The sequence below is a fragment of the Aythya fuligula genome, chromosome W, assembly GCF_009819795.1.
Source record: "Aythya fuligula isolate bAytFul2 chromosome W, bAytFul2.pri, whole genome shotgun sequence".
Classification (NCBI taxonomy): Eukaryota; Metazoa; Chordata; class Aves; order Anseriformes; family Anatidae; genus Aythya; species Aythya fuligula.
This window is the reverse complement of record NC_045594.1, coordinates 35,299-61,839: the sequence shown is the minus strand read 5'-3', so window position 1 is coordinate 61,839 and position 26,541 is coordinate 35,299. Positions and strand designations below refer to the sequence as shown.

Genomic DNA, 26,541 nt, shown 5'->3' with positions numbered 1-26,541 from the left:
TCTCTTCCCTATTATGGCCTGTCCTCGTTCTCTTTGCAATTTCTCCTAGTTTTTATCACAGCAGATTGCTTGGAGACCTAGTGCAGACCTCTCCGGTGAAGAGCTCCAGATCCATCGTGGAGCGACGCAGCTTTTCAGAGAAGAGCAATCTTTTCGGATGAAGCCACGCCAGCGAGTTGCCATTTCTGAGACAACCCCATCTTCCTGAAATAGTTCACTCCTTTTTAAGGAAAAAAATTAACCAACAGTGCTCGATTAAGGACCCTTTTTAACACCAGGCTCGTGGACACCATGCAGGAAACACAAACACAAAGAACTGGAGCTGAATTCTGTACGTACCAAGCGCTGAGATTCTCCGTTTCCCATAACTTTCCTTCTGAGATATTTCTTAACACAATGGAAGTGAACACACTTCAATTGTGATTTACACTCTATTGGTATTTATTCTGGCATAAAGTACTAGAGTGGTGCTGTAGGTTGCTGCCACCGAAAGTATTCCACAAAGTTATTTTGACATCCGATCTCCTTTTATTTACGGTTTCATAAATCAGCAAAGAAAAATCACCAATATTTGCCCCCTTTGGGGAATTCTTGCATTTACTCGATCACCCTGTTATTATTATTATTATTATTAGTGAAAGAAACTGAGCTCTACATGGTTACAGGGCCCTAACTGCATTAAGTCAATTGTGGGAACAGGACCTATGGTTTTGATCATATTTTCCAGGCGGTTAAGACCGCATTCATTTTCAACAAAAATGCTTCAGCAGTCAAAAAGAGTTTTTGTGGTTTCCTGAGCTCTTTACCAGTCGGTATAATCACAAGATTTAGAAAACTGCGCTCACTAAAATTAATCTCAAAAATCAATAAATAAGCGTGGGTGAAATACCACAAAGGAAAATAGCCCATAAATGGACCGTGCAGTCATGCTGCTTATAAGAACACTACGCAGAATATACAGCAGCAGAGAGAAAAACGGGTTAAATTCTTTTGTTCTTCATACTTTACCCAAGCGATGGAAAAAAAATCTGCTGTATTTGTTAAGATTTGGTAAGTATTTGCAGTGAACAGTGCTCATTCTAGTTGTGTAACTGATGCTGGATGTTTACATTTGACAAAAACACATAACGTTTTCCCAACTCCATTCTTACTATTTTGCTTCCCTGGAATGCCCTCTTGGACTTTAGGGCACGTGGAGTGAATACGTAGGAAAGTTTAAGGCGTAAATTACATTACACTCTACTTTTTGGTCATACGTACCTGGAAACACGCCTCTAAATCATTCAAAAGCACAGGTGAGGAGAATTGATGCATCAGTATGATTTTGTATCCTTTTATTTTATTTTTTATAAAGGCAAAGTGAGGCACAGTGTCTCTTCCCCATCCTGGGATCTGCAGGATCCCACTACCAATACACCCATTTGCCAACAGCACCTGAGTTAAGCTGCAGTGCTCACATTTGTCTTTGGCTATCCACATCCCTCCACAGAGTTCAGAAATGCCACTGACCAAGAAAGTCACTTTTAGGAAGTATAACAGATTGTATTTTTTTCTGTAAATAAAGGAATCCTGAGGGTTTTGAATCACAGCCATCAACTCTCTTTATCACATTTCGTTCAGGTGTTTCTCAGAGTACACCATGGAAATTTTGACCGAGGGGAGACAGTCGGGGTGACAAAGAAGCTCACATACCCGGGCTCGCAGACTCTGGGACCTCTCAGCCACCTCTCACTACCTAGCCAAGAGCAAAAATAGCTAAATCCTAGCCACACAAAACCACTACCAAATGGATGCTTCTCACCAGGCACTATGGAGTGAGCAGTAGGGAGGAACAGCCACAGAATAAAACAGAGTCAGTGAAAGCCTTAAGTAAAACAACAAATTTAACTGAGAAGAAAATGGAAGGAGCAAAAGCAGGGCTGAGAAAATCAGCATAGGGTAAAAGGAACCAGATATTTTTGTAATTAAAATGGAAGTAGTAAAATAACATCCACATTACACCGAAAACACGAGAACTGCATTGGCAGGGTTAGTGGTGATGGCAAGAATAAGCTGGACAAGGAAACTTGATTTATGTTTTCACTCCACAGCTGGATCCTCACTGACAATGTTAGGGAAATCTTCCACTTTTACTTCTCCAGTAAGGAATTTGTTGAAAGAGTGTGTGTAAAGCCTTTAAAATGAATGAAGACCGTGGAAAGAGATGATGGAGGACAGGAGTGAAACTTGTGGGTATTACCTTAAACCCTCGACAAGCTCAAATAATGATGAGATAATGTAGAAGACCTTGTGACATGGAACTTGAATATACACGTCACACACATGCATTTATGGTGCAAACGTAGAGGTTTAAGGCATACGAACCATGAGGCAGAAGAAAGTCTTCAGGAAAATGTTTCGGTCATCTGCATGCTTACCAAAAATGCTCCTTCTAAAAGCTGCTTCCTAAAAGGTACTTCCCAGGGAATTTGATATAAGTATCATCTCCTCTTACTTTCCACATACAGAGCTACGTATGTATATATACAGAAAATAATCTGAGATTTCAGAGAATAAATATTGTTAAGGCTTGACCATTTGGCACCAAGAAAAAACACCAATTTGCTCCAAAACAGGCTGGAAAATCACCTGGGAGAAAAGTTTTATTTCGGTACCTGGACACTTGCTTCCTGCTTTTTGCATGTCAATAATTTCACATAACCCCAAAAGACAGTTTCCACCTCCTAGGCAGGAACGTAAATAAAATCAGTGCAGACATCTGCGTTATCTTGGATTTATAAACTAGGAAACTAGAACGTTATCACCCATTATCATCTCCAGCACAGATGGTCAAGGCCCATCACAGCTAGTCACAATTTGGATCATATTATGTGGACAACATGAAACAGATATTAATCTAGCAGAAAGACAGAAAAGAAATGCCAAGTAAGGAAGCAACATTGAGCTGGAAGTTTATTTTCCAAACTAAAAACTCCTGTCAAACTGGTTAAGGAAAGTTTTTAGAGAGAAATATTTTTTTTTTCTCCTTTCTATCCCCTCCATTTTCTCACTACATGTCTTTGAGACAGCCTGCTTGGTTATCACTATGCTAACCTGGGACAGAAAACACTGAAAAATAGAGAAAAGGATGTACATGCAGCATCTCCTTTGAGAAACGGGAGCAGGAACACGTTGGTTCACGTCAGTAAGGAATGATCTGAAAAGACTGTCGTTTATTCGTCCTTAAAAAAAAAAAGAAATCCATACGTGGCATCAAACCTGGATGAACACATCCAGCCCATAAACACTGTCTGCTGAGAAAAGAGACGCAGATGCACCTTTGTAAATAAAGATTTAAGCCGTTTTGGGGTCTGAAGAATGATTTATTAAAACGACTCACCACTTCGTGAATGGATCGGTTGAAGCCGTCGTCCTCGGTAAGGATCAGCAAAATTATAAGAGCCATGTAAACATGGTGTGAATTCCTTTCTTCGACGTGGTACAGGATCTCAAGAATTGGCAGAACCTTTCGGGGAAAACAAACGCGTGTGTTAGTTTAGCCTTTCAAATACCTCAGACAATAAACAGAGGAGGCTCTAAACCTCCCTGCCCTTAACAATAACGTAGCAAATTTCTCCCTCTTGAAATAACCACCCCTAAGCGGTGACATAGAGTGTTCAAACACCTTCCATCTGTTTTATTCTGTCTCCGAAAGAGTCTAAACAAATTCTTTCTTGTGGTGAGACGCGGAATTTCAATTCCTAAGAAATGAGATTTCCAGCCATACTCGCTCCTGTAGGCTCTGAAAGCTTTAGTTCCCTCCTAGACTCTGGGAAAATGAAATTATTAAATGAGATTTTCAACAGTTCAGACAGGAAAAGAATTGTTTCTAACCATTTCTGCTAGCACAGGCCTGGTCTGAGATGACTTTCCTCATGAAATATAGCCGGGCATATTAAAGCCGAGGTGCACAGGGTCATTTTAAGCCCTGAAATTCAGCTCCCGTTTTGGTGTGTGGAGCTAATCCCAGCAAAGAACCAGTTTGGGTTGGGTTAAGGCTAGAAAAAGCCTGTTTTTCCAATTCTAGACAACACCCAACCAAAGAGAGCTGACATTACGATGAGAGTTCAGCCCAAGGTCTTGCAACATTTCCACCAGGATGAACAGCTCCAGCCAAGGTCTTGCAATAATAATGAAAAGGAGATCTCACTGCAACTGCAAAAGCATACCTGAATGCTAGTCTAAAGCTAATCCAGATGCAAACGTTGTCCTCTCACCAACTGAAAATTAGCTTTCCACTGGCTCGCTACAACGTGGCTTCCCCACGCTGCAGAAATCGGCCTGAATCACAAAATACCCTGGAAAAAAGGAACTTGAGAAAACTCCGAATTCCAAGATAGGGAATGAGAAGCAGAATTCATTCCAAGACGACTCTAGACACCTAAAGGCTTTGCTGTTTTTCAAAACAAGCCGAGTGAAACAGGATGAATCATGTGAAACCTATTCTGGTGACAGGCCAGGACTCCAAGCACTGCATGAGCCTCTGAAATTACCAGAATGTTCTGTTACAATCAACAAGTCCCAAAAAACAGTTGGAACACGTTAAACCCACGACAGTTTCTGCTAAAACCTACGAGACCGAGCTAAGTGCTGCAGGCCATGAAACCTTTCTCACAGATGCTTTAGCCAGGGTCAGGACAACGCCACAGCAAAAGAGGAGGAAAAAAATAATAAAAATTACACATTGCTAACTTCCTTCCTTTAAATTTTTGAAGGAACTGAAGGAGGCAAACTCTCCGTGCCATGCCCAGGTGGAAAGCAAATCAACACGTACAGTTTCTACATTCCTCCTCCTCCGGGCACTTCTTCCTTCGTATACTGATTGCTGGGGTACATGTTCCTTGAGGACAAGTGGTACTGTTCAAAAGCTATCCAGGCAAACCACCGTTTAAATAAAAAAAATCAGGAGGCAAGATTGAGTTAGAGTTGTAGCTACCTTCAAATTTATCAAGAATTGTAACCAAAATGCACTTGCACACTTTCATATCTATCTCCTTACGCACTGGCATGGGCCATGCTGAGAAGACCCTGCATTAGTCATGCTTGATGCAACATCCACACTCACTCTTGTGGCTAACAGAAAACTCCCCCAGTCCATTTTTCCAAGCAGATGAGGGCTACATCCAGGAACACTCATGCAAAGACGTGTTTTTTGTTTGTTTGGTTTTGGTTTTTTAAAGCAAAACTGCTGTGATGCAACTCTTTATTCAAAAAACCTTGGCATACCCTGATCTTCTGAACGTGCAGTCACACCCTCCAACGAATGATTTCTGAATGAAACTGCAAAAAAAAAAAACAAACATACAATTCCCACTTCTACTTGTACTGCAGGCCCTTTTGTTGAGAGCCTTTCATTCAAGTATCATTACTGGATTATTACTAACACTCCTTCACCAGGAGGAGCTTTGAACCAGGAAGGCACAGCCACCATTAAAAAAAAAAATCACTTTTAATCCCCAAAAACACAGGGCAGGTAAAAACAGACACTGTGAACTGCAGGTGCTGTGTTCAGTCAGGGGTCACGAGCAGTTTCCCAAGCAAAGAGTTTTAAAATAGCTTTTCTCCAGCATACACTGGATCACGTAGCCAAATTCCAGACACGAACATCCCTGATAGCATCAGGTATTTAAACCAAGTATTTGATGAAGTTATACAAAGTGACTTGCTATAAAATATGGAAGACCTATCCTATTCTTTCTACCAGTTATTGTAAGAAAAAAAAAAGATATATTGCATTATCAATGATAAAACAAGAAAAAAAGGGATCTACATGCAAATGACAGAGGTGGATTTATACCCAAGCAGATACAATCTCTTGTACCATTTAACAAATCCACACGGAATCAATTTGCAAATTAAACTGATAAAACTCAAAAAAAAACACCCTAGGAAATGCCAAAGAACATCTGCTAGTGATGCTTCCTGGGCACCAAAGCCAGAAAAGTACATAAAACCCCAAAACAATAAAAAAAACGGACAGTAAACGTTGTAATGTGTGGAATAAAGGGAAAAAGGAACAACCTGCAGAACGGCCACAAGTTTAAGGTGAGAGCTCAGCCGAATGCTGGCCTGCTCTCGTATGTCACAGCCCCTTTTCCTTCACCCAGCTGGCACTGTGTGAAGAGCCCACTAATTTATGCTTGATAAAGCCACGTACAGTATCACAGAGTATCTGAGGACCTGCATCTTGAGCTGTTTTAACACACACACCTCATGCTTCTTCTGGGAGCTATATATCAAACACCACGATTAGAAAATGCACACACCTCACCTCAGCCTCTCCAGAGCAAATGGATGCGTTTAGCAGCTGTGAAACCTGACATGCTCCATTCAATAAAAGAAAATTCAACGCGATGATTTGTTGACAGAATCTATACAAAACTACTCAACTCCACCCCTAGATAATCTGCAGACTACCCAGGAGTTCAGTTTTGAATCATCCATTCAACATCGACCGTCCTGCCTGAGTTTGCCAACAGTGGTGTCTATCAACTCCGATTTTTAGCAATGCATCTGCTCGAACTTGGATTAAGACCAACCTCATTCCATAGCTGCCATCAAACAGGCATGGAATCTAATTATCTGGCAGGATTGCACGTCTTCAAATGGAAAAGGTTCTCTCTTCTGCTACCAATTCCCCTAGACAGCCGTTACTTTATTAAAGGAATGCTATTTAATAAGCAAGGTTTGTTAAAGTGGTTTGTGATATCACTAAACATAGCAGGGAGCAGAAGCTAATCTATAACCTACAAAAAAAAACATGGCAGGTGTCTGTTATATTGGGTATTAACCACAATCCTATTTAAAGCAGCCACTACAGCTGCATTTTTATCAAATCTACCAAGTAGGCCCTGACTTTCAGACCCTGTAAGCCATTTGTATGCAGAGCTGCCCTTCTGAGCTGGCCTAATGAAGTGAGTGGGGTAAATAATTCAGAAGCAGTGCTGCCCTCGCATCCTACTGCCCCCACGATAAAACGGGGGACACTGGAAGCTGCTGACACCCAAATTTCCAGGAGCAAGGAGTATAGTGCAAGGAGAACAACACTTACAAGGTTTTCTATGTCTGTTCGTGCCAACACGTATGTCCGTACGTTGCCGTTTTGATGCAGAAGCATGTACAAGAGGAGGGTCGCTTGATCAGACCTCTGCTGCTCACACAAAGCCGTGTACAAGCTGTTAAAATTGATCTGGAAAGCGTGCGGATTTGATGACGAAAAAGCACTGCTATCTGAAATAAAGAAAACAAAAATAATCTTTAGCAAATATATTTTTAACCATGCAGATAATCCGTTAATTCTAGAAAATCCTCTGGGTGGAATATTTCATACAGATACCAGAGTAAGGAGGAAACAAAACCCACCCTTACACTGACGGTCATAACCATATAGGCTAATTAAAAATAATTTAAAACACCACAAAACATAGTTTAACACCACTTAAGCTAACATTAAATTGTTCATATTCACAGTATAATTCGTGGCAGAGCTGGAAGTGAGAACAAAATGGTTTTCTGCTTTTCACAGGTAGCTTTACCAGCTTCAACAACAACTTCCATCAGCACAAATCGTGAACATCCAGGAATTTCCAGAGGAAATGGAAAAAAACAAGTCTGACAATCAATGCGCTCATACAGCATGTCAGAAAGGCAGATTCATGTCCTCACTCAGCCTCCTGATCTCCCCAAGTCAAAGATTTTGCCTTTGCTTTCTTCACAAAACACCTCTGGAGAGTGAAAAGTTTTGTTCCAGTGCAGAAGAGGTCCCTTCCTCAGCTCTCAAGAACCTCCACAGAAGTTTAAAACCTGCTCCTGTCCAGCTCTGCTCGGAAACACCCATCCAAACCATGCGATGACACACGAAGTTGGGCAAATCTGCCTTTTGGGGATGATTTATGTCAGCATCTTGGCAACTGGATACAAAGGCTATCTTTGCTGAGCACACAAACAAGCTAAGCATATGGAAAAGCTACAGCAATTTCGTGGCAGGAGGATATTTTGGGAACAATAGCAGTCTGGGTACTCAAGCATTCTACAAGTCTGGACTTAAAAATTGCCGTATTTCTACAAACAAGACATCCGAAGTTGAAGAATTTAACTAAAATTCCCTAGTTCCTGCAGCGACAGGCTACAGATTCCTGAATTGGTTATTGCTTAGTAAAAATGCATTCATTTGGGAAAGTTCTGCTGCAGAAAACAGTGTGGCAATGCTACTACTTCAAAGTTACTACTACTATTTTCCCACTGTTCTGGATCATCTCTGTACCAGCAGAGACCGACCACATGAACGCTACCTACACCCCCTGAAGTGTGGGTGTCCCACCTGATACACATCCTGGAACTATAAAAAGTCTGAAACTTTCTGTATGTAAGCCTCATAAACGTGTTTACATTTCAGCAATTTCTCTTCAGACTTGAAGTACAAGAAGCGAGCAACACAATTAGAAATTCAACTGTTTATCTTAGCTCTAAGGGATGTGATGCCAGCTAACCAGAATTTCTCCAAGTACTACAGAGTTTTAGGAGACTCCTCCAGACTATCAGATAAGTGATCTGCTTAAGAGTCAGCTTTGTGTCTTCTGAAATTATGAAGCTTTCTTGAATTCATCAAGTCTGAAGGAAAGAGCATCCTCTTTACTCTCCCCCTTCAATTAAGTTTCAGCAGCTGGGCAACTTCACCTCAAAAATCCCAGAGGAAAATGTAGTATTACATGTGCTTGCTAGAGAGAAAATAAATGTTGTAAGGGGAATCTCCAGCAACTTAATGCTTCTTTTTCATCAGTTCACGCTTAGAAGTAAGGACATACAAACCTTGGGTGTTCTTGAAGGACATAATAGCTTGCCTGTAGGGGTTCGGTGTATCCGGAGCATCAGTCAGGTTAGCTAAGACCAGGAGAAGCAGCAGACTCTGATGAGCTAGAGGGGAGCACTGCTCCAGCTGCGGCGTTGGTTTACTCCCCACTCCACCTAACGTGAAGACTGTCCGCAGGCCAGCTGCAGAGAAAAAGCAGAAGGGATAAACAACGTTAGGGGCCTTCAAATTTTAATGAACAAATCCCTCTTTAGAAAGAAACATCGGACACACAGGTACATGGAAGAACTAAAACAACACTTCACCCCGGTACCATGAGAAGAAAGTTAACAGATACTAACAGGAAATAATCTCGACTTTCATATTATTATTTTTTTTTTTTATTAATGTCAAAAGTCAGAATTAATTCTAATGTACTTTCTTCAAGAAAAATTCAAGCAGTTGAGTTTCCAGCCTTCTACTCTTCCAGCTTCAAGTTGCACAGGACAAAAACCTGTAGGCTATTGGAACGGAAAACATAAAAGAATTTAATGTGCTCTTAACCCAACAACATTTCAAAACAGCCAAATATTATTTTTTTTTCTCCAATATAATTATATAGGCAGATTTTGTAATAACCCAACGCTCCCTTCACCAACACAGTTGCAAGGCAATTACTGTCACGTCAAAGACAAAGGGAACTAATGCTATTCACTGCTAAGCAGCTTGGAGGACCTCTTATAATAAAAAGCACCATAATTAGAGCCTTCTCTTAAAAATCTCACGTTGCTTTAACAGCCCTGTATGACCATGTTTTTGATCCGTTGTCCTCAAATCAGAAGGAGGAGGCCAAAGAAAAACGTTGACCGTAAAGTTTGCTTTTCGACTCATGATTGCTCCAGATACATGCAAAGAAAGTCAAAAAACAATCAAAACCAAAAAAAAAACACCAGCCTATTTACTATTTATTTATCAATGTCATTTGTTAAATGAATTCAAACGTAGCACGGTTCTTCTCCAAGTTTGGTATAACTCTCAACTAAGCCAGCTTTTCAGCTTTCCACCGTCTCATCCTTCTGTGGTTGGCATCTGCCATTGCTTTCCTCAATATTTAGGAAAAGAGGGAGATGGCCAAAGCACTGGCAAAAGCTGAAGCTTCCACCAGGGAGAAGGAGGTCGTAATGACCGAGACACGTTGATCTCTGACCCAAGTAACTTCTTGAAGCTCTGCCTGTTGCAAAACACGATCCACTTTTCATTGCCATTCTCCAACACAGCTTTATTCGTTTATTCATTTCCACAGGGAGCCACATTACTAGATATTATTATTTTTTTTCGGGGTCAATTAGAGCAACATTAACATTTTACCAATTATTCCTGGCAAATACTTTGCGAGGAGGGAACACGCTGCTTTTAGTTTCAAAAGCAGAACAAACAGCTCCGTTTTCCATGCTCTTCCTCAGAGCTACACACCACGTGTGTATATATATTTTTTCCCCCTTTTCATACAATTCTGTGTAAAACACAGCAGGTAAAGCAAACAGGGCTCCAGTACTAGTCCGGTACTTCAGGTGCTGTCAAAGTTGTTGTTGAAGCATTTCCTAAACCAACAACAAAATCACCCCCTTTGGGTTTCTTTCCAGATTCGAAAATCAACTCCTACCTTCAGAGCTCTCCGACAGCTACAACTGAACAATACGAGGCAATATTTGCATCTGGTTCCTACCAGGATAAACGAAAACCTCATTTGAAGGGTGAGGTGCAGCTTTTGCAATAGCGAATCCAAGAGCTGCTCTGAGACGGCTAGGAACACTTTTCCGAGCCATGAAAACAAGGCCGGGATTTTAATCTAGGTTGACAGCCTGTGGAACAACACTTCATGGCAAAATGAAGTTATGACACATTCATCAAAAAGGAACTGCTTTTTCCCAGACTGTTATTTAATGTAAATAGGAGGAGGCAGAAATCTCAGCCTCCTTTACTCGTTTCAGTAAAGAAACGAGTAAAGAAACGGTAAAGAAACAGTAAAGAAAACGAGTAAGGTTCGTGTTTGTACTTACTTGGAGAAAAGTTTAAATGCACTTACATTGTCACAGGACTAAATAAAATATTAACAGCTTGATTTCGAAGGTTTTCAAACCAAAAGACAGGTAAGAACGCGGACAGTGCTTAAAAACGTCCTCAGCAAAAAGCACTGAAATTAAGAGCCCTTCCAAACTCAAGCCATTCTGTGGTTTTGACTCTCCCCGGTTCAGGAGTCTGCAGATCAAGCCCTAGCTCCACACCTTGTTTTGGGAGCATACAGGAAAACATTTGATGCTATAACACTAAATAAAATAATTACGAGGAACTACAGCAAGAGGTTTACACCACATTCACTTGATACCATCACGTACTTCTTCCACCAAAACCAGCAAACAAAGTATCATTCAAAACCACTGATGTTAGCATTTCACCCTTCTTATGACCAAGCAGCTGCTCTGGGAACTTGAGAGGTTTTCTTTTTTTTATTTTATTATGATTATTTTTTTTTAAACGTTTATTACGTGTGTCACATTTCTTAAGTCAATTCAACGAGCCTCACATTGTGGTCTGACGCAGGCTTTCTGGTGGCCCCCGGAGAGCTGGCAGTTCGCGTTGTGCTGGCTCCTGCCCTCGCCTCCAGCTGCTGCATTGTGTTAGAAGACAGCTAAAAATACAGAAATACTTTCCTACGATTACTTTTCCATGTAAGCCATCCCTCGAGTTGCCACGGGGATGTTATGTAAGAACGAACGGGAGAGGAAAAAGCGGCCCACGGAACCATAGAGGCTGGATCAGCGAGGCAAATACTGCACGAAGACGGAGCTCACGTTACGTCTCAGGTCATTTTCTGTTTTAGAAGCACATCCTTAAGCATCTCAGGGCTGTAGTTAAGAAGCTTAAACTGCTAATTGTGAGGGCTATGAGGTATACTTACATAGCTGATGATCTTATTTCAAGCTAGCTTGCAGTACAGAAGCAGAGCCACTTTAAAACCTGGATGAAAGGTTAGTTTCTGGGGGGCTGGCCTGGGGAACAAAGATTGTGACTCAGATAGTAACTGATTTTTTTTTATTTTTTTTTATTTTTTCCCCCCAAAGAAACTCCACCTGAAAGCTGCGCTACCAAGAAGCATTGACATGGCTGAGGAGGCTGAGGCCGTGATGTCACCGACACATTTTGGAAGCGGGTTTTTTCAGGAAATGAATCACGGAAGCGAGTGAAACGAGCAGATGGATTAGGTAACTGCCTTCATCCCCTACCCATGCAGAAGCGCTCCCTCCAGTACATTTTGTTATTTTACCCAGCCTAATTTGAAGGGACTGGTAATGGAGCTTCAACCACATCCTCTGGGAAGAGTGCTCCATAATCTAATAAACCTCAAAGTGCAGATTTTTTCCCCCTAATACTCAGCCTAAGTATTCCTTGGTTCAACTTCATTTATTCCTCTAAGTGGTACTCTCTCTGTAAGACCAGAAAACATTTCTTCCCAGTTCAGTGTTTACTGCCTTTAAATAAAAAGGCACAGTTATCTTTTCTCTTTTTCTGCCTGGCCAAATTATATACACAGTTTTTTTTTTTCTTTCCTTTCTCTTTTTTACCTCTCTTCCCGCGTTTAATCCCAGCTCCGACACTTTGCGACCTCCCGAAGGTCACTGCAAATGCTACAGATGCTAAATTGCATCAATTTAATAACAAAAAAAGCACATCCCTTATTCACTACAAAAAAAGGTTTATTTTGTTTTACGTCATATATCCTCTTTATCACCAGATCTCAGGAGTTCTCTTACTGTGACGCCTAAAACAATACAGGCTTCTTTTCATTTCTGGAGCCTTATTTGCTGTTGGATTGCCCAACCTGCGTGTTGAACTGCAAAATAAGACTACCTTCCATCTCCAGCTCAATTACAGAGCTGTCAAAGCTTTCGACAACATGGCCGTAGCAGGAACACATCAAGAAGTTATGCGCTGAACATCCTCAGATGTGGCTTTCTTCTGCATGCAGACACTGAAGAACAGGGCAGCTTTGTTAGCTAGAAATTGAAGAGGTTTTTGGTTGTCTGTAAGGCAAACCTGAGTATCAGGCATATCTGATGATGGACACCGTGAGGAATTAAGTGAATTACAAACCACGCTCCTAAATCAAGTCTAAAATGAAGCCAAATAAAGCTGGAAGCCACTGTATATAAAACCATTAATTCACCTCAGCCAATACACTCCAAAAAAAAAGCTACAGAAAGAGAACAACTTGAACAAGGCAGGAAACATTCACGTATTTTCCTTAGCTCCACCGAACTAGGAGTCACGGGACTTGAATTTCTTTGGAGTTCTGCTTGTTTTACGGCAGTAACAGGATGAAAAACTTCCAGGACAGACGGGATCGTCAGAGCCACTGCTTAATGCACTGCACATCTTCTTGGCCCGTGGCTGGAAGCTACTATTTCAACTCCTCCAGGCACAGGCAATACAATTTCTGATGGAAGGATATTTCTGCTGCAACTCTGAAGACTGTCGTGTATTCCTGAAGCTGCAAACGTGACCAAAATACAAAAATATCAAGGTTTTATGGCATTATATAAGAACACGCCACGGTGTTGTGACTATTTGCAACCTGGGAAAGCGAACTCAAGTTAGAAGAGGCTGAGAGAGAGGAAAAACATATGAGAAATGTGGGAAAAAACTGCAATCAACCCAGAGTCGGATTCAATTTTACAACTGTCTGACTCAATCAGCCTTGGAACAGCAAACCTCAAGCCAACAACAAGCTCGCAGAAGAGATGTTGAAAAGGAGTTGTTGGGTGATTTTATTTATTTTTTGACTTTAAATAGAAATCTCCTTTGGCTTTGGCCCAGCGTACTGTCCTGGTACTTGGTTGTTGTGGTGGCTCGGTCAGAAGAGGAGGGAGAGCTGTGAGTGTACACGATCCCACTGGCAAATCAGTAACATTTTCTGTCAACATAACCAGACAAAACCGAGGACAGAAACAAACATGGGAAAACGCTCAAATAATATCCTGGCAAAAGGAGAGCGGGGTTGATTTGCAGCAGGGCTTTTGACGACGAAACCATCAAGCTAGTCCACTGAAAGTAAAAAAAAAAAAAACACAACACTATAATGACCAAACTGATGCCTCAAAGAAACCAGATGAAGAGGATAGAAAAGGCCAAAGTTTTAGAAGTTAAGTAGAAAGGAAGGAAATTTCCCAAAGCATAAGATCATTGGATGATTCAGGGATATTCCAGTCAATGTTTTTAGGACGTCTACCTGCTTGAAGAGGAGGTGTTTTAAATTCACAAGAAATCTTAAAAACACTCCAGAAAATGAAAAGATGACAAGTCTTGGAAGGGTCTGGTGTCCAAGAGTGCTCCATAAACCCTACTCGGGTCTCTCCAGGTGAAACTATCTCCCACTTCTGCAATGCAGGAGAAATCAGGAATGCTCAAGTCCTGATCTTGGTATAACAAAGTATGAGCCCTAAGAACAATTGGAGAAGAATGTGCACGAACAGAGCAGTTCACAAGCAACTCCTACCCCTTCTAACTGACGTCCATGCTGCACTTCAGTTCACTTCTGTCGTTTATGAAGATCACAGTAGCACTTCGAGGCATCATTTTTTTTTGTATCAGATGATATAACCATAAATAAAACGACTCGAACTTTCCTTTGGACTGACAATTGTTATTTCGTGGATCCGTGGGTTTCTCGCATCAATTATACATATTAATATATAACTTACATATTAAATAATGGACATGGTGTAATTTTAGGCACTTCTTTCAAAAATGAACCCAAGCGGCATGAAAACTGCGTTCAGACCAACTTTGCTGCCAGTTTTTAAGCAAGTTTTTGCTTTATGTATGCAAAGAGAAAGTTTCAGAACCTTGCAGCTTGGCCAGATTTAGTTAAAATTATTAAATTTAGTTTAAATTGGCCAATTTTAACAGGGATTGCAAATGGCACATCTTTGTCCATGGTTTCTCTCCCCTAGTCCCTCTCCCAAATCTCAAGAGCCCGTTCCAAGGCATGAAGACTCAAGCTCCTCAATAAAACAGCTGTAAGAATCCAGCGTTGGTTAAACACCATTTTTCCCTAACCTCCTTCTCAAAAACAAAAGAAACCCGTTTTCAATCAAAGCGGGGCCAAAAAGATGAAATAAAATAAAAATCAGCCTAGGGAAGATACGCGGCATGGAAAGTTTCATCACAAACAATCAAAGTTTGGAAAAAGATAGAAAAAAGAGCAATTGAAGATTGGATTTCACTACAGAAAGTGCTACGTAGAATTAAGTCCTGTCCCTAAATCAAGGTAAACCAGGGCAAAATTTTTCAGTATCTGGATGAGCAGAAAACAGCACCTCACTCGGAAGAATCCCGCCTCTCTGCTCACCCTTAAAATAAGGGCATTCAGATTACTGCCAACATTAATGAGCTGTTTTATGTTAGCACCTGCCCTTGGGCTTGGTGCTCTGCCCTGAAATCAAGGCCAGAGGCATCAAAGAGTAAAAAGTTTTTGTCACCAGACACCAGGGTTGGATGCAAACCAAGAAAACGGAGCTGCGACGCGTGATGCCCTACTCAGAGTCCTCTTCTGCATCTGTTACCAAGTCGCTTGTCTTTCGAGGAGACGGCCAGTGCAAAGGGAACGGTGCTGGGAAAGGCTTCGATGCATCAAATCCTCTAGCTACAAAAATACAGCACTATCAGGGGAGAAAAAAGCTAAGCATTTACAAAGCTTGGATGTTTTTTTTCTCCATCAAAAACTGGAAGTTAATATTTAAATTATATGAAGATGTGTGCTAACATTCAACTATCCTATAAAAGACTACAATTACACACAACATACTAATAAGGTTTTATATTTTATATGTTAAACTACTCCATAGCATGAAAGAGATAAAAGATCTCCATTTGCCCCAGCGTGAGGAGCCACATTTCAAGGTGCTCTATTTTGTTTCTAGTATGCATGGCGAGTTCCAGAAAATTTTGTCACCTAAAAATTTTTTTACCAGAAAAATTTCTTTAGGCTTTTCCTGCTCGTAGAGATTTCATAACAGTGCCAACCCATAAACCACAGGGCGTTCGGTCTCTGGGAGCACGATTAGGGAAGACTGAGATCGACCTGCAGCTATGTTGGTATTCAAGATTGGTCTGTGCCCATGTTTGAGAAAGGGAAATTATGATTTAAAATATGCTGTAACTCATTCTGCACAAGACTAACCTGGGCATTAGAAGAGTCACCATCCCTGGAGGTCTTCAAAAGACGTTTAGATGTAGAGCTTAAGGGATATGGTTTAGTGGAAGACTGTTAGTGTTAGGTCAGAGGTTGGACTCGATGATCTTGAGGTCTCTTCCAACCTAGAAATTCTGTGATTAAAAGGCTGGCTCGAGCTGCAGCACTGAACTACTGTGGAGTAGTTCAATTTGAATATTTTTAGATGTTTTTGTGACAGCCTTTCTGCTATCCCAACCCTAAATCACAACCTGATGCTGTCGCCAAGCTGCTGGGTACGTCCGCTCGCTGCCCCCAGCCAGCTGCAGCCCAGGGAGCTGTCAGGGTGAATTAGGAGAGCGGATCTGGTGACGGAGCCCTAGAGTAGGCAAAAAGAGACATGCATACGCTCTGCCTACATCTTCTAAAACCACTTGAAACAGTTTTAGTTTAAGCGGGGCTCTTCCACAAGTTATCACACGCGAGCAGTGTGTTTTAGTAACCTTGCAGCAAGGCCCCAGCAGTCAAATCATGAGGATAAAGATCAGGACAGTGGAATTTCATTCTGAGCTGTCATGTCAACTCATTGTATAATCGTAGTCAAGCTGCAAGCCTGTTATTTCCTCTATTTCCCCCATCTGTATAAAAATGAGAATTTTCTACTTAATAAGGGCATTTAACTCTATCTGCCCTTGGCCTGAATATATTCTCTTTGCTCTTGGTTAGGGCACTGGACAATATCCATTAATCAGCTCAAACCCAGCCAGCCCAGCAAGGTGCTGGATCTGGATTTGATCTGGATTTTCCTTCCAGTCACTTGTAAACCCTCCTAAAACCTCCCACAATTCGATTTCTGCTTCAGTTTGAAGGAAAGGAAAATCTCCACTCCAGGTCACGATCTGGTTTTCTTCCTAAAAAAACAAAACCACCGACTTCCCACTGATAGAGGGTGCGTGTCAATGGAGATTTTAACCTAACTTCCACCAAAACAGGCAGCCCCTTCCCTTCCTCTTGGGCATTTCTTCCCACTTTATGTTCCCTTAATAGGGCAGGGGGAAAAGAAAACAACAACAACTAACCAACCAACTCAAAAACAGACTTAAATCAGCACCAAGTTGCATAAAGATGCCTCAGAAGAAGGCTTCAGAAGGAATTATGGCTAGCACCAAGCAGGCAGCACTCGAAATTGTCATTTCTACAGGCATTACTTCTTTTCAAGTCCTGCCTCCCAAGGAGGAGGAAGTGACAACGAAAATGTCAGTGCTGCACAACAGAAGAATTACCTTTGTACATAAGGTGCAGGAATTACAAGAGTTGCAGGTTGCCATCTTCAGTACTTGCCTCGTGCTTCTTTCAAGCCCTGTGCCAAGCCACGGTGCAAATTTCCTTTAAAATTAATGAACTGCAGAGCTGTAAATAGGTGCCAAAGCAAAGTTTTACACGGTTCATATGTATGCTTTATGGATTGACTACTGCAATTTGCAAATACGCTGGCTCTTTAAGGTGCTGAAACGACCTAAAATAGCCGGGCATGCCCTGAGTTTTAGGGAGTGATGTGGAGGGACAGGACAGAGGTGTTAAAACAAAAAAAACAGAGGAAAAAAGATGCTGTTAAAAAAGACAGGAAGAGAAACACCAGCGCTGATTGAGAACACGTTATTTTCCAATACACAAACTGCAAAAGCACACGAGTTTTTTTTTTTTTTTTTCTTCTTCTTCCAGTGAAAATACGACGGAGCCAAATGGCAAGAGAGAAACGTTTTCTATTTAGCAAGAAGAAAAATCCACCGGTAGGTACAAATGGTGTGACAAAGCATGAACCTAACTCGATAAACTCCATGGGACCGTGTTTAAACACATTTTAGACCTATCTAGAAATCACTAATTAGATTTTAATCCTCTACGTATTGTTCAAAATAAGTTTTTACCTAAATTCTCCCTTCTGAGGGGGTCTTGCAAGTAGACAAGAGTGCAGAAATGGGAAGAGAAAAAAGCAGAAGAGACACGAGGCTTACAGCCTACCACTGATATCGCTCGCTGTACTTATTTAGCAAACTTACCCGGTCCCAGAAGTGCCCACGTTAAACATAATGTATTTCCAATTCACGAAATAGCATTAGCATAAATGGCAAAGGCACGCAGGCCAGCCGAGCGCACTAATTTCCCCCGCCTTTGTTCGTTTAAGAATGCTGCAATTAAATCACTCAGTTGCACCAAGTGCTGTCACCAGGCCTTCTCTTTTGTGACTGCTACAGAAGCTGGAAGTTGTTTGTTTGGGCAACGGGACAGCTTTGGCAAAGCTTCAGTGGGTGAGAGCTCCAGATAGCGGAAGAAAAAGCTCAAAAAGACCAAAATCCAGAGTTGATTCGTGAAGGTTTTTGACCAACGCAAGGGTTGTAACAGCAACAAGCGGTGTCAGAAGTCAGTGCAAGTTACAAGTTTACAGAAAAATTAAGAAGAATTTTGGGTAATTATAGGAACGTGGCTAACAGGCACATTTTCCATCCATGCAAAGACTATTTCAGGACAACTGACAGGACCAAAATGTAAAATGCTGTGCTTTCAGCTGCATAAACGCTTTTCATCACAAGCAGTTCTCTGATGGAGGTTACGTGTCATTAACCTTTCTCTGCGACAAAGGTTATGTTTAAGACTTTTGGCAAATACCACTCAACCACGAAAGCATTATTCGGATTAATCGAAATACCAGGCCTGCCCCTAGAAGTTGCAGTGCGATGTTAAGACTTTGTTTTGGGAGGAGATACTCCGGGTGCTGTTTGGGAGAGACCTTACGAGACTGATGCTTTTTTGCCTGAAAATATCAATGGAAGAAGGCTTGGCCTCCACTCCCTTCCTGGTCGCAGCAAAATAATTTGAACAAGAGTCATCTTGACAGCTTTCTGATGAGATCAATCCGATTCCTTCTATCAGACTGCTCAGTAAAGGAACGACTTTGGGATAAGTTTGTGGACGAGTACCTTGAGAAGCTCTGAAGTCAGCCACACGCATGTTCGGATGAAATCCAACCTCTCCATGCCTTGGCTCTGCGTGTTGTGAAATGGAAAAGCAGTCTTCAATTCAGCAGGATCGGGAGTGGTTTTGCTTCCATCCCATTGCCAGAAGAATATCCTGGCCCAACAAGCTTATACGATCAATTACTATTCTATTTTCCAGCCATGTTTTTATAGCATTTATGCTTTAAAACTTCTAAAATTCTAAAAAGTTTCCTTTATAGGTGATTTGTCACGCACGTCATCATACCTTGCTTGATCTTGCACTACAGAAATCCAACAGAGTTCCAAAAATTTTGCTTTGAAAATGGAATTACGTTCACCAGTGACTACAGAAACAGTTTTTCAGACTATTATTTAAGCATCTAAATAGCAAGAAGTTTTCTAAAGGTACTTCAAGTAGCCTTAAAGGAGGCTGTAGCGAGGTGGGGGTGGGTTTTATTTATTTAAGAAGTGCTCTACCTGCTACACTACGAAAAATGAAACATCTCTATTTCTTCCAACGCTAAAAATTATAAAACGTGATAAAGATCCATCCCCCTCATATTTAATTTCCTCCCTGCAAGCACTCAGCACCTTCGCCAAAGCTCAGGGGTTGAAAAGTTGAGGGACTGACCTCACAAGGTTTCCACTGAAGCTACTGGGATGCTGCAGGAGCAATTCTCTGTGGGTAACCACAGCCCAGATCAACACCAGAACCAATTTTGAAGCCGTAAATACGTGCCCTTTGCCAAGCAGAGCGCTAGGAAGGGTTATGTGTGACACATCCTAGAATTTGCCATTGTCATCTAGGATTAAAGACAATCTTGAGGGTGTGTTCTCTTTAGGGTAAGAACTGCGTAGCTTCTATGCTTACCCGTTTATATGCTTATACCCGTTTATATTCACGGCAAAAATAAATGGATTTAACTCAAACCGACTTAACTGCAGCATAAAACCATCTCACTCACTGGATTAACTAGTTCATGTGGTTTTCTTTGAGCTAAGACCACTACGAAAGTAAAAATTCCCTGCTCATTCATTCTGGGATTCTGTGTCTGTATAATTATCAGTTACAGATCCTTATAATACTGAAAAAAACACTCCAAAATATTAGGAGAAGCGGCAAGAAATTGAGTCTTAACATTTATTAGGAATTATTCCAGGGCTATGCTCATTCTCAAATTTTTCATTTAGACAAAAAACCTTGTCCTTTTCCTGACCACAACCCTCTTATGAAATCTGGTTTCTAAATTTATTACCTCCACGATTCAGGAGAGTGACAGGGTCTCAACTCTGTCATTATTAATATCCGCAACAGGAAGACGAGGTTTGGATCTCCGCCGAGTAAAAAAAAATAAAAAATAAAAATTAATCTGTCCTTTGAATTGCAGCAGTCCTACAGTAACAGGCGATTCTAAACCTCACAAAAACCTTCCAAAATGAGTAAGGAAAGATCACAGAACGGCAACGATTGGCACAAAGGAAGGAAAACGATCCAGGGGCTTATCTAGAAAGGTCAAACATGAAAACATTTTCCTAAAATGCTGCACAATAACATGCAAGAACTTGTTGGCCCAACTCGCTCTGCATTTTGCGTGAGCAAGCCTCTAATGCTACTCCAGCAAGGAGAGCTTGTTTACCAGTAACAACTTCAATATTAACTTCATCACGTTCGTATCAGCGACCTTTTTACATCCACAACAGCAATTCAGAGCTGATAAGTGGAATTTCATTTCAAGGTCTCCACGCTGCTCCCAGTAAAATCAATCAGAGAACGGTTTGGGTTGGAAGGGACCTTAAAGACCATCCCCTTCCAACTCCCCTGATGCGGGCAGATGTGGATCAACACATTTCTTGCTTTAAAACAAAATAAAGCTACACAGGTGGGTGAAGATGGCTTCTCTGTCTGCACCCCTACAGCTGCAACCTGCTGCACACCAAAGGAGCCGGTCACTTCTGGCTAAGCCACGTCCCCAACCTGTGACACTTACGGCCGTCGCAGGCACTTATCAGCCAGACATCGACCAACACAGGTTGGCAGCACACAGCTCTGGACTTGGAGCAAGTTCTAAATCCATATAAAAAAAAAAAATCAAGTTATTGAGAAGTAAAACTTCACACTTTCCTACACGGATAATAATTGAATTTCCACGTCGTGCAGAAGTTTATGTTTCAATAATGGAAATCCATTCTTTTCATCATACTCCTAGGTGCCACATTCTTTTCTTCTTAAAAGTATTTTTCTTTCCCCAAAGTGAGTCACTCTGGAAAACGCCACTCGCTTGAAAGAGAACGAATTGACAAACCCAACTGTCATGAAAAATAATGTTCCCTGCTATATACTACGACTACCACATACCAAGAGCTTAAAAGTTCAATCAGAAAAGAGAAGTTCCAAATCTATTCAACAACAGCAGTTACTGGCTTCAGGGGAAGGAAATAAACATTTAAACCTGCAACTGTTCAAATAGTTTCTTCTAATATGCTGCTGAGCATATGATCTGTTTGGCTTTGCTCTAATTTGGCTGGGAAGGCTTTCACAGAACGAGGGAAAATGTTTTTGATGGCTTGTTCAAAAGGAAAAATAGCCATTTATCAGGTTATGTAAAAATCTTATACTTGTGTTGGAAACTACAGTTTGGCAGAACACATTTAATTACCACGGGCCCTTCTAGAACATGAAGTAAAAAATAACTACCTTATAATCGTATTAAGGGTTTGTCTTGGTGGGTTCGAGACAAAGATTTTAGTGAAAGGTCTCATTAAATCTTAGATCATTCTTTACACAACTCAGCTCCTCCACGGGCCTACGCAAACAAGGAGGTACAGCTCTAATCTGGAGAAAGAAAAGAAAGATGGGAAGATTTCCAAGCTTTTTATGCTCAAAAGGTAAAGGAGAACGCTTTCCCTTCACCGTTGGAAGCGTTCATTAGAAACGACAGCTATTGAAATGAAGTTTTGCAGGAAATCAACCCCCTAAAGCAGAAACAAACACTTCAAGCCCACGTATGCGACGCTGTGAATATGCGCTCTTAAATACATACCCCGCAAGACGCCAGAGAAATCACGCTGTGAGCTCCATCCAGGTTGATGAAATTCCAGAATCCCTGACCTAGGAAGAAACGGGGCGTCCCTGGAGAGTGGATGAGAAGTTTGGTAGATAGGGAGTGGAGAACTATGGTCCCTCATGGGCAGCAGTTCCCCCAAGACCCCAAAAGTGTTGTAGGAGAAGTGTACATGCCCGCCAGAAAGCAAAGCAGCTCCCTTGCTATGATTTATGTGAACAAGCTGGTGGCTGGACGCTCCGATCCCAAAAAGGTGTTGCAGCCACTTGGCAGGAGAACGAAGAGAAATCATTTCAACACATAATTTAATAACAAATGCAGCTTCTGATGAAATTAATCCACTCGGGGACCCCGCAAACCAAATCTGGACACGGGTCAATAAAAAAAAATAAATCATTTGTTGTACTTCCTCAGCGTTCCTCACCCTGACCTAAAGTTTCTCCTGTCCACTCACTTTACAACCCCTCCAAAGGGCCTGCCAGTAATTGGCTACCGAGTGTAAAATCATGAGAAGTATAAATTCAGAAATAGTGGCCTATTGGAAGCCCCCGAGCCAGCAAACTTGACATTTGATTCCCAGATTTTAGCACAGTCAACCCACTTTATCAACTGCAGGATGCTCAAAACTGAAGCAGAAATGATGGTGTTAATTGTGTTAAAAACATTTTCAGATTTACTGCTAAGAGTAGTAGGTTTTAGAGGAGAACCATACCCTCGGTGACACTGGTTCGAAAGTGAAGAGGTCAAAACAGCTTCCTCGCCATCCCCGAGTTGAAACGTAGAGGATTTCAGGAAAGATCAAGCTTGTCAGCGTAACAGTGTTTTTCTTTTCAAAAAACAAAAATTTTAGGTGACGTTTTGTAATGATTAATTCTGCAGTTCTCAGTTTCAATTTCTGTAATTCCCTTAGAGCTAGAAAAAGTTTGCAAAGCCTCGTTTTTTTTTCAGCAATAAAAAATTCTTTCACACTTGCCCTAATGTTTGCAAGATATCTGTGTATTTTTTGTTTTGTTTTTTTTCCTTTAACAAGCAATTTCTGTTAAAAAAATAAAGAAAAATATTTTTTTTGAGCCAATAGGGGACTCGGGTTTTGATTTCTTTATTTGTTTATTAGTGCTGGGCTTAAAAAAAAAAAAAAAAAAGCAACTTCTCTTTTATAATGGGTTATTTGAAGCTGTTCAAGGTTTTGGCATATCAGAATAAATGTCAGGCAGATAAATCACCAACACACCTCGTGAAACTCGCTGCAGAACTCGCAGTAAACAAGCTGGGACATCTGGTTGCAATTATGATCCGTATTACCACAGAAATCAGAAGCTCCAGAAACGAACCACAACCTCGTTATGCTACGTACTGTACATGCTGAAGGATGGTCCCTCTCCTCAACAGCTTACAACCTACGTGTAGGACGAGACAAAAGGGATTCACGGCGAGAAAAAGAGGGATTCACAAGAGGAAAGAGGCAGCACCACGGGCAGTGCCCTCGGCACACCACAAAACAGCATCAGGTAGGTATCACAGAGGATGTCGAGAGGACAAAGAATAAAAAAAAGAAGCTTTGAGGATGTTTAGCTACAAAATATGTTGTCACTGCTGTAAGGGTCCCCAGCAGCGTCTCCCTGAGAGGAAATGAAGGAAACCATCCCACCGTTTGCTCCCTGCAGGACTGGAACTGGGCTCACTGGAGTCAGTGGAAGATTTCCGTGAACAACCAGGCCCAGGACAGTACAGTGTAAAATGCTCTTCCTTAAAAGAAATGCTTTGCTATCGTTGCCATCAACGTTTACAGAAAGAGTTTGTGTGTGGGGGTCTCATAGCAAAGTCTGTGCCACCTGCCCAGCTGTTTCTAACTAGTGGTTGACTACCAAAAACACGTTGGTGAGGTTTACAAGGCAGAGCAACAACTTCATAAATAATTATATTACGATTCTGCTGGTTGCAGATCCTCGTGATTGAAAGCCCCAAATGTTTGCTGGACCTGGGGCCTGGTCATGCTACCAGAAGTGCTACTGCTGTGTAACTGTCGTATACTCACATCATTCCAAACCACAAAGATAAACTAAAAAGAAACAAAAACACACCAAAGGAACTACACGAGAGCCTGACAGTGAAGAAATCCCTGCAGAAGACATCTCAGAACAGATTTATGCCTGAGGCAATGTTTTTCTGTGCTACTACGATTAACACAGAAGACGAATTTTATCTGCAACGTTTGGCCTTACTTCAGATCTCCTCACCTGGTCCCCACAGCACAGATAATGGTCAGGATGAAGCTGCCCTAAAATCCGGCTTCCTGGGCAGCTCTTGCAGACTGAACCTCCCCCAGCTACACGACTATTAACCCCCAACTTCTTCATTTCAAAGAACACACACTTGAGATGCAGGCAGATGTTCTGCTGCAGTTCAGACACATCTTCACAGAAACTAAGAGAAATCTCTGAAGATTGGGACCCTATCTAAATCTTCACGTACTGGCTGAATCAAAAAGCCATGATTGCAGTGACAAGAGGATGCTGCTGGTATGGACTGTAAGCAAGAAAGAAGATTAACAGGAGTGGGACAGAAGTCTTAGATCTAGGTTTTCATTGACATTAAACACTAGATGGGAACAAGCAGTTTTCTTACAAAGATAATCACGCAAGTGCTCCTGTTAATGAGAACACCAGCAGAAAAAGAAGAAACCTTGGTACCCATCACAGTTAAAATTATCTGAACACACACTAAGTGACTCCTAAGTACTTCAAGATGCGTTAAGGTGGGGTTATCTTTTTAACAGCAAAACGTAAACTGGGTCATCTATTCCAAATGAAACCATTTACATTAATTTTTTTTATAATCTTCCTGTCATAGACTACTAGGATTCAAAACACAGTTGACTCAATGCCAAAGATGCTGCATTGAAAAACGTCCTTTATGAGGTTAGAAAATTAAAATATCATCCCCCCCTCACTCCAAACCTGCAGCTGTGTATTGGACGATGGCATAATTGGCAACACAATTCTCATCAAGGTGCTTTGTATACAAGGCAGAGAAAGGAACTTGCAGCACACAGGCAACTTGCATGCAGTCAAACGAAGGAGAAGAAATCGGTCCAAGGATGTTGGCTGTGTGGTTTCAGGGTTAAGGAGGTTCACGAGAGGAAAAGAAACAGGCTGCAAAGGATGAGAAGCAGGACAAGGTTAACTGTGGGAAAGGGTAAACTGCTGCTCGTGTTGTGTGTAGTTTTCACTCCTGCAGGATCACGAGGAAGGAAAGGAAGGAGGGGGGCTTGAAATACAGCGCTTATAAAAGCCTGCAGACCTACTGCTGCTGTGCAAGAGGCTACAAAATATGCACAAAAAAATACAAAATAAGGTAGGTAACTGTGGCATCAAGTTATACAATTCCAAATTAACAAGTACAGTGATTAACTTAGGCCTCAAAATTTCATATGAAAAGTAAAGGTTGTAAAAACCAGGCTCCTGCCTCTTTTCATCCTAAATGAATGATGGATTATTTCATTAGACTTGCTTCAAGAATTATGTAGTATCTAAAAGACATAAAAGCAAGTTTTCAATTCTTTCCTTCTTTCAGTACGTATCCTGTAAAATCATAAAAGCTTACAAAACTATACAAAAATAAAATGATACAGAAATCGCTTCTGGGAGTTCTTCCACATCTGCTCAAATCTCACTTTTTTTTTTTTTTAAATAACAATCAATTTGTGTTGCTGTTTTCAAAATCTCTATTGCACATGTACCTGAAGCTTTAAGAAAGATGACAAAGGGCTTAATTCCAATAACATAAAAATATGGATAAAAATAAATATGGATATTAAAATAAACATGGATCAATATAAAAATAAATATGGATAAAAATATGCCATTTACTCTACCCATCTTAGTGTCTTTAAGTTTCATCTACAGTCCAGCATTTTAGACAAATTAGGCAAAGAATATTAACTAATCATGTGCACACAAACAGAAGGACTATTCCAATTGTCCAACAGGAGATGGCATTTATTTTTTCCCCTTTCCTGGATGGGTTATTAGAGAGCTCTTTACAAAAGCTTCATATGAAGATACTTAATTCACCAGGAGAAACGATGGCACTTCAACTACTCGCGAAAGAAGCAACAAAAATAAGTGTGGGAGCGTGCCAAGGGAGCTGTTAAGAGAACGGTTCAAGAAGGAGCAAAGGGGGGTGGAAACGTAGGAAGAGACAAGAACATACGTAGGCAGAAACCTTGAGGATTTGCATTAAGAAATGCAAAGTCGATGGGAAAGAAGTAAAAAGTCATCTGGGGATATGTTATCAGACGAGCTGTGAGGGAAGGGAAGGCGGTGACAGTTGGGATGGACTTCACAGGTTAAGCGAGTGAAGAGGGGAAAAAACTCTTTGCACTAAGGCAGAAATATATTCAGGCATGACTACACGACTAGAAGC

General features: G+C 41.2%; 1 protein-coding gene across 11 annotated transcripts in view; it reads right to left on the bottom strand.

Annotated features, from left to right (window-relative positions):
• LOC116501471 (dymeclin) overlaps positions 1-26,541 on the bottom strand; it is a 135,373-nt gene that overhangs the window by 81,484 nt on the left and 27,348 nt on the right. For all 11 annotated transcript variants that reach the window (XM_032207060.1, XM_032207059.1, XM_032207061.1 and 8 more), the window contains exons 10-12: positions 8,848-9,030; positions 7,091-7,269; positions 3,380-3,505 (exon numbers count right to left, since the gene is read on the bottom strand). In XM_032207060.1, the coding sequence (XP_032062951.1) occupies positions 3,380-3,505; positions 7,091-7,269; positions 8,848-9,030 (488 nt within the window). The remainder of the gene's footprint in view (positions 1-3,379; positions 3,506-7,090; positions 7,270-8,847; positions 9,031-26,541) is intronic.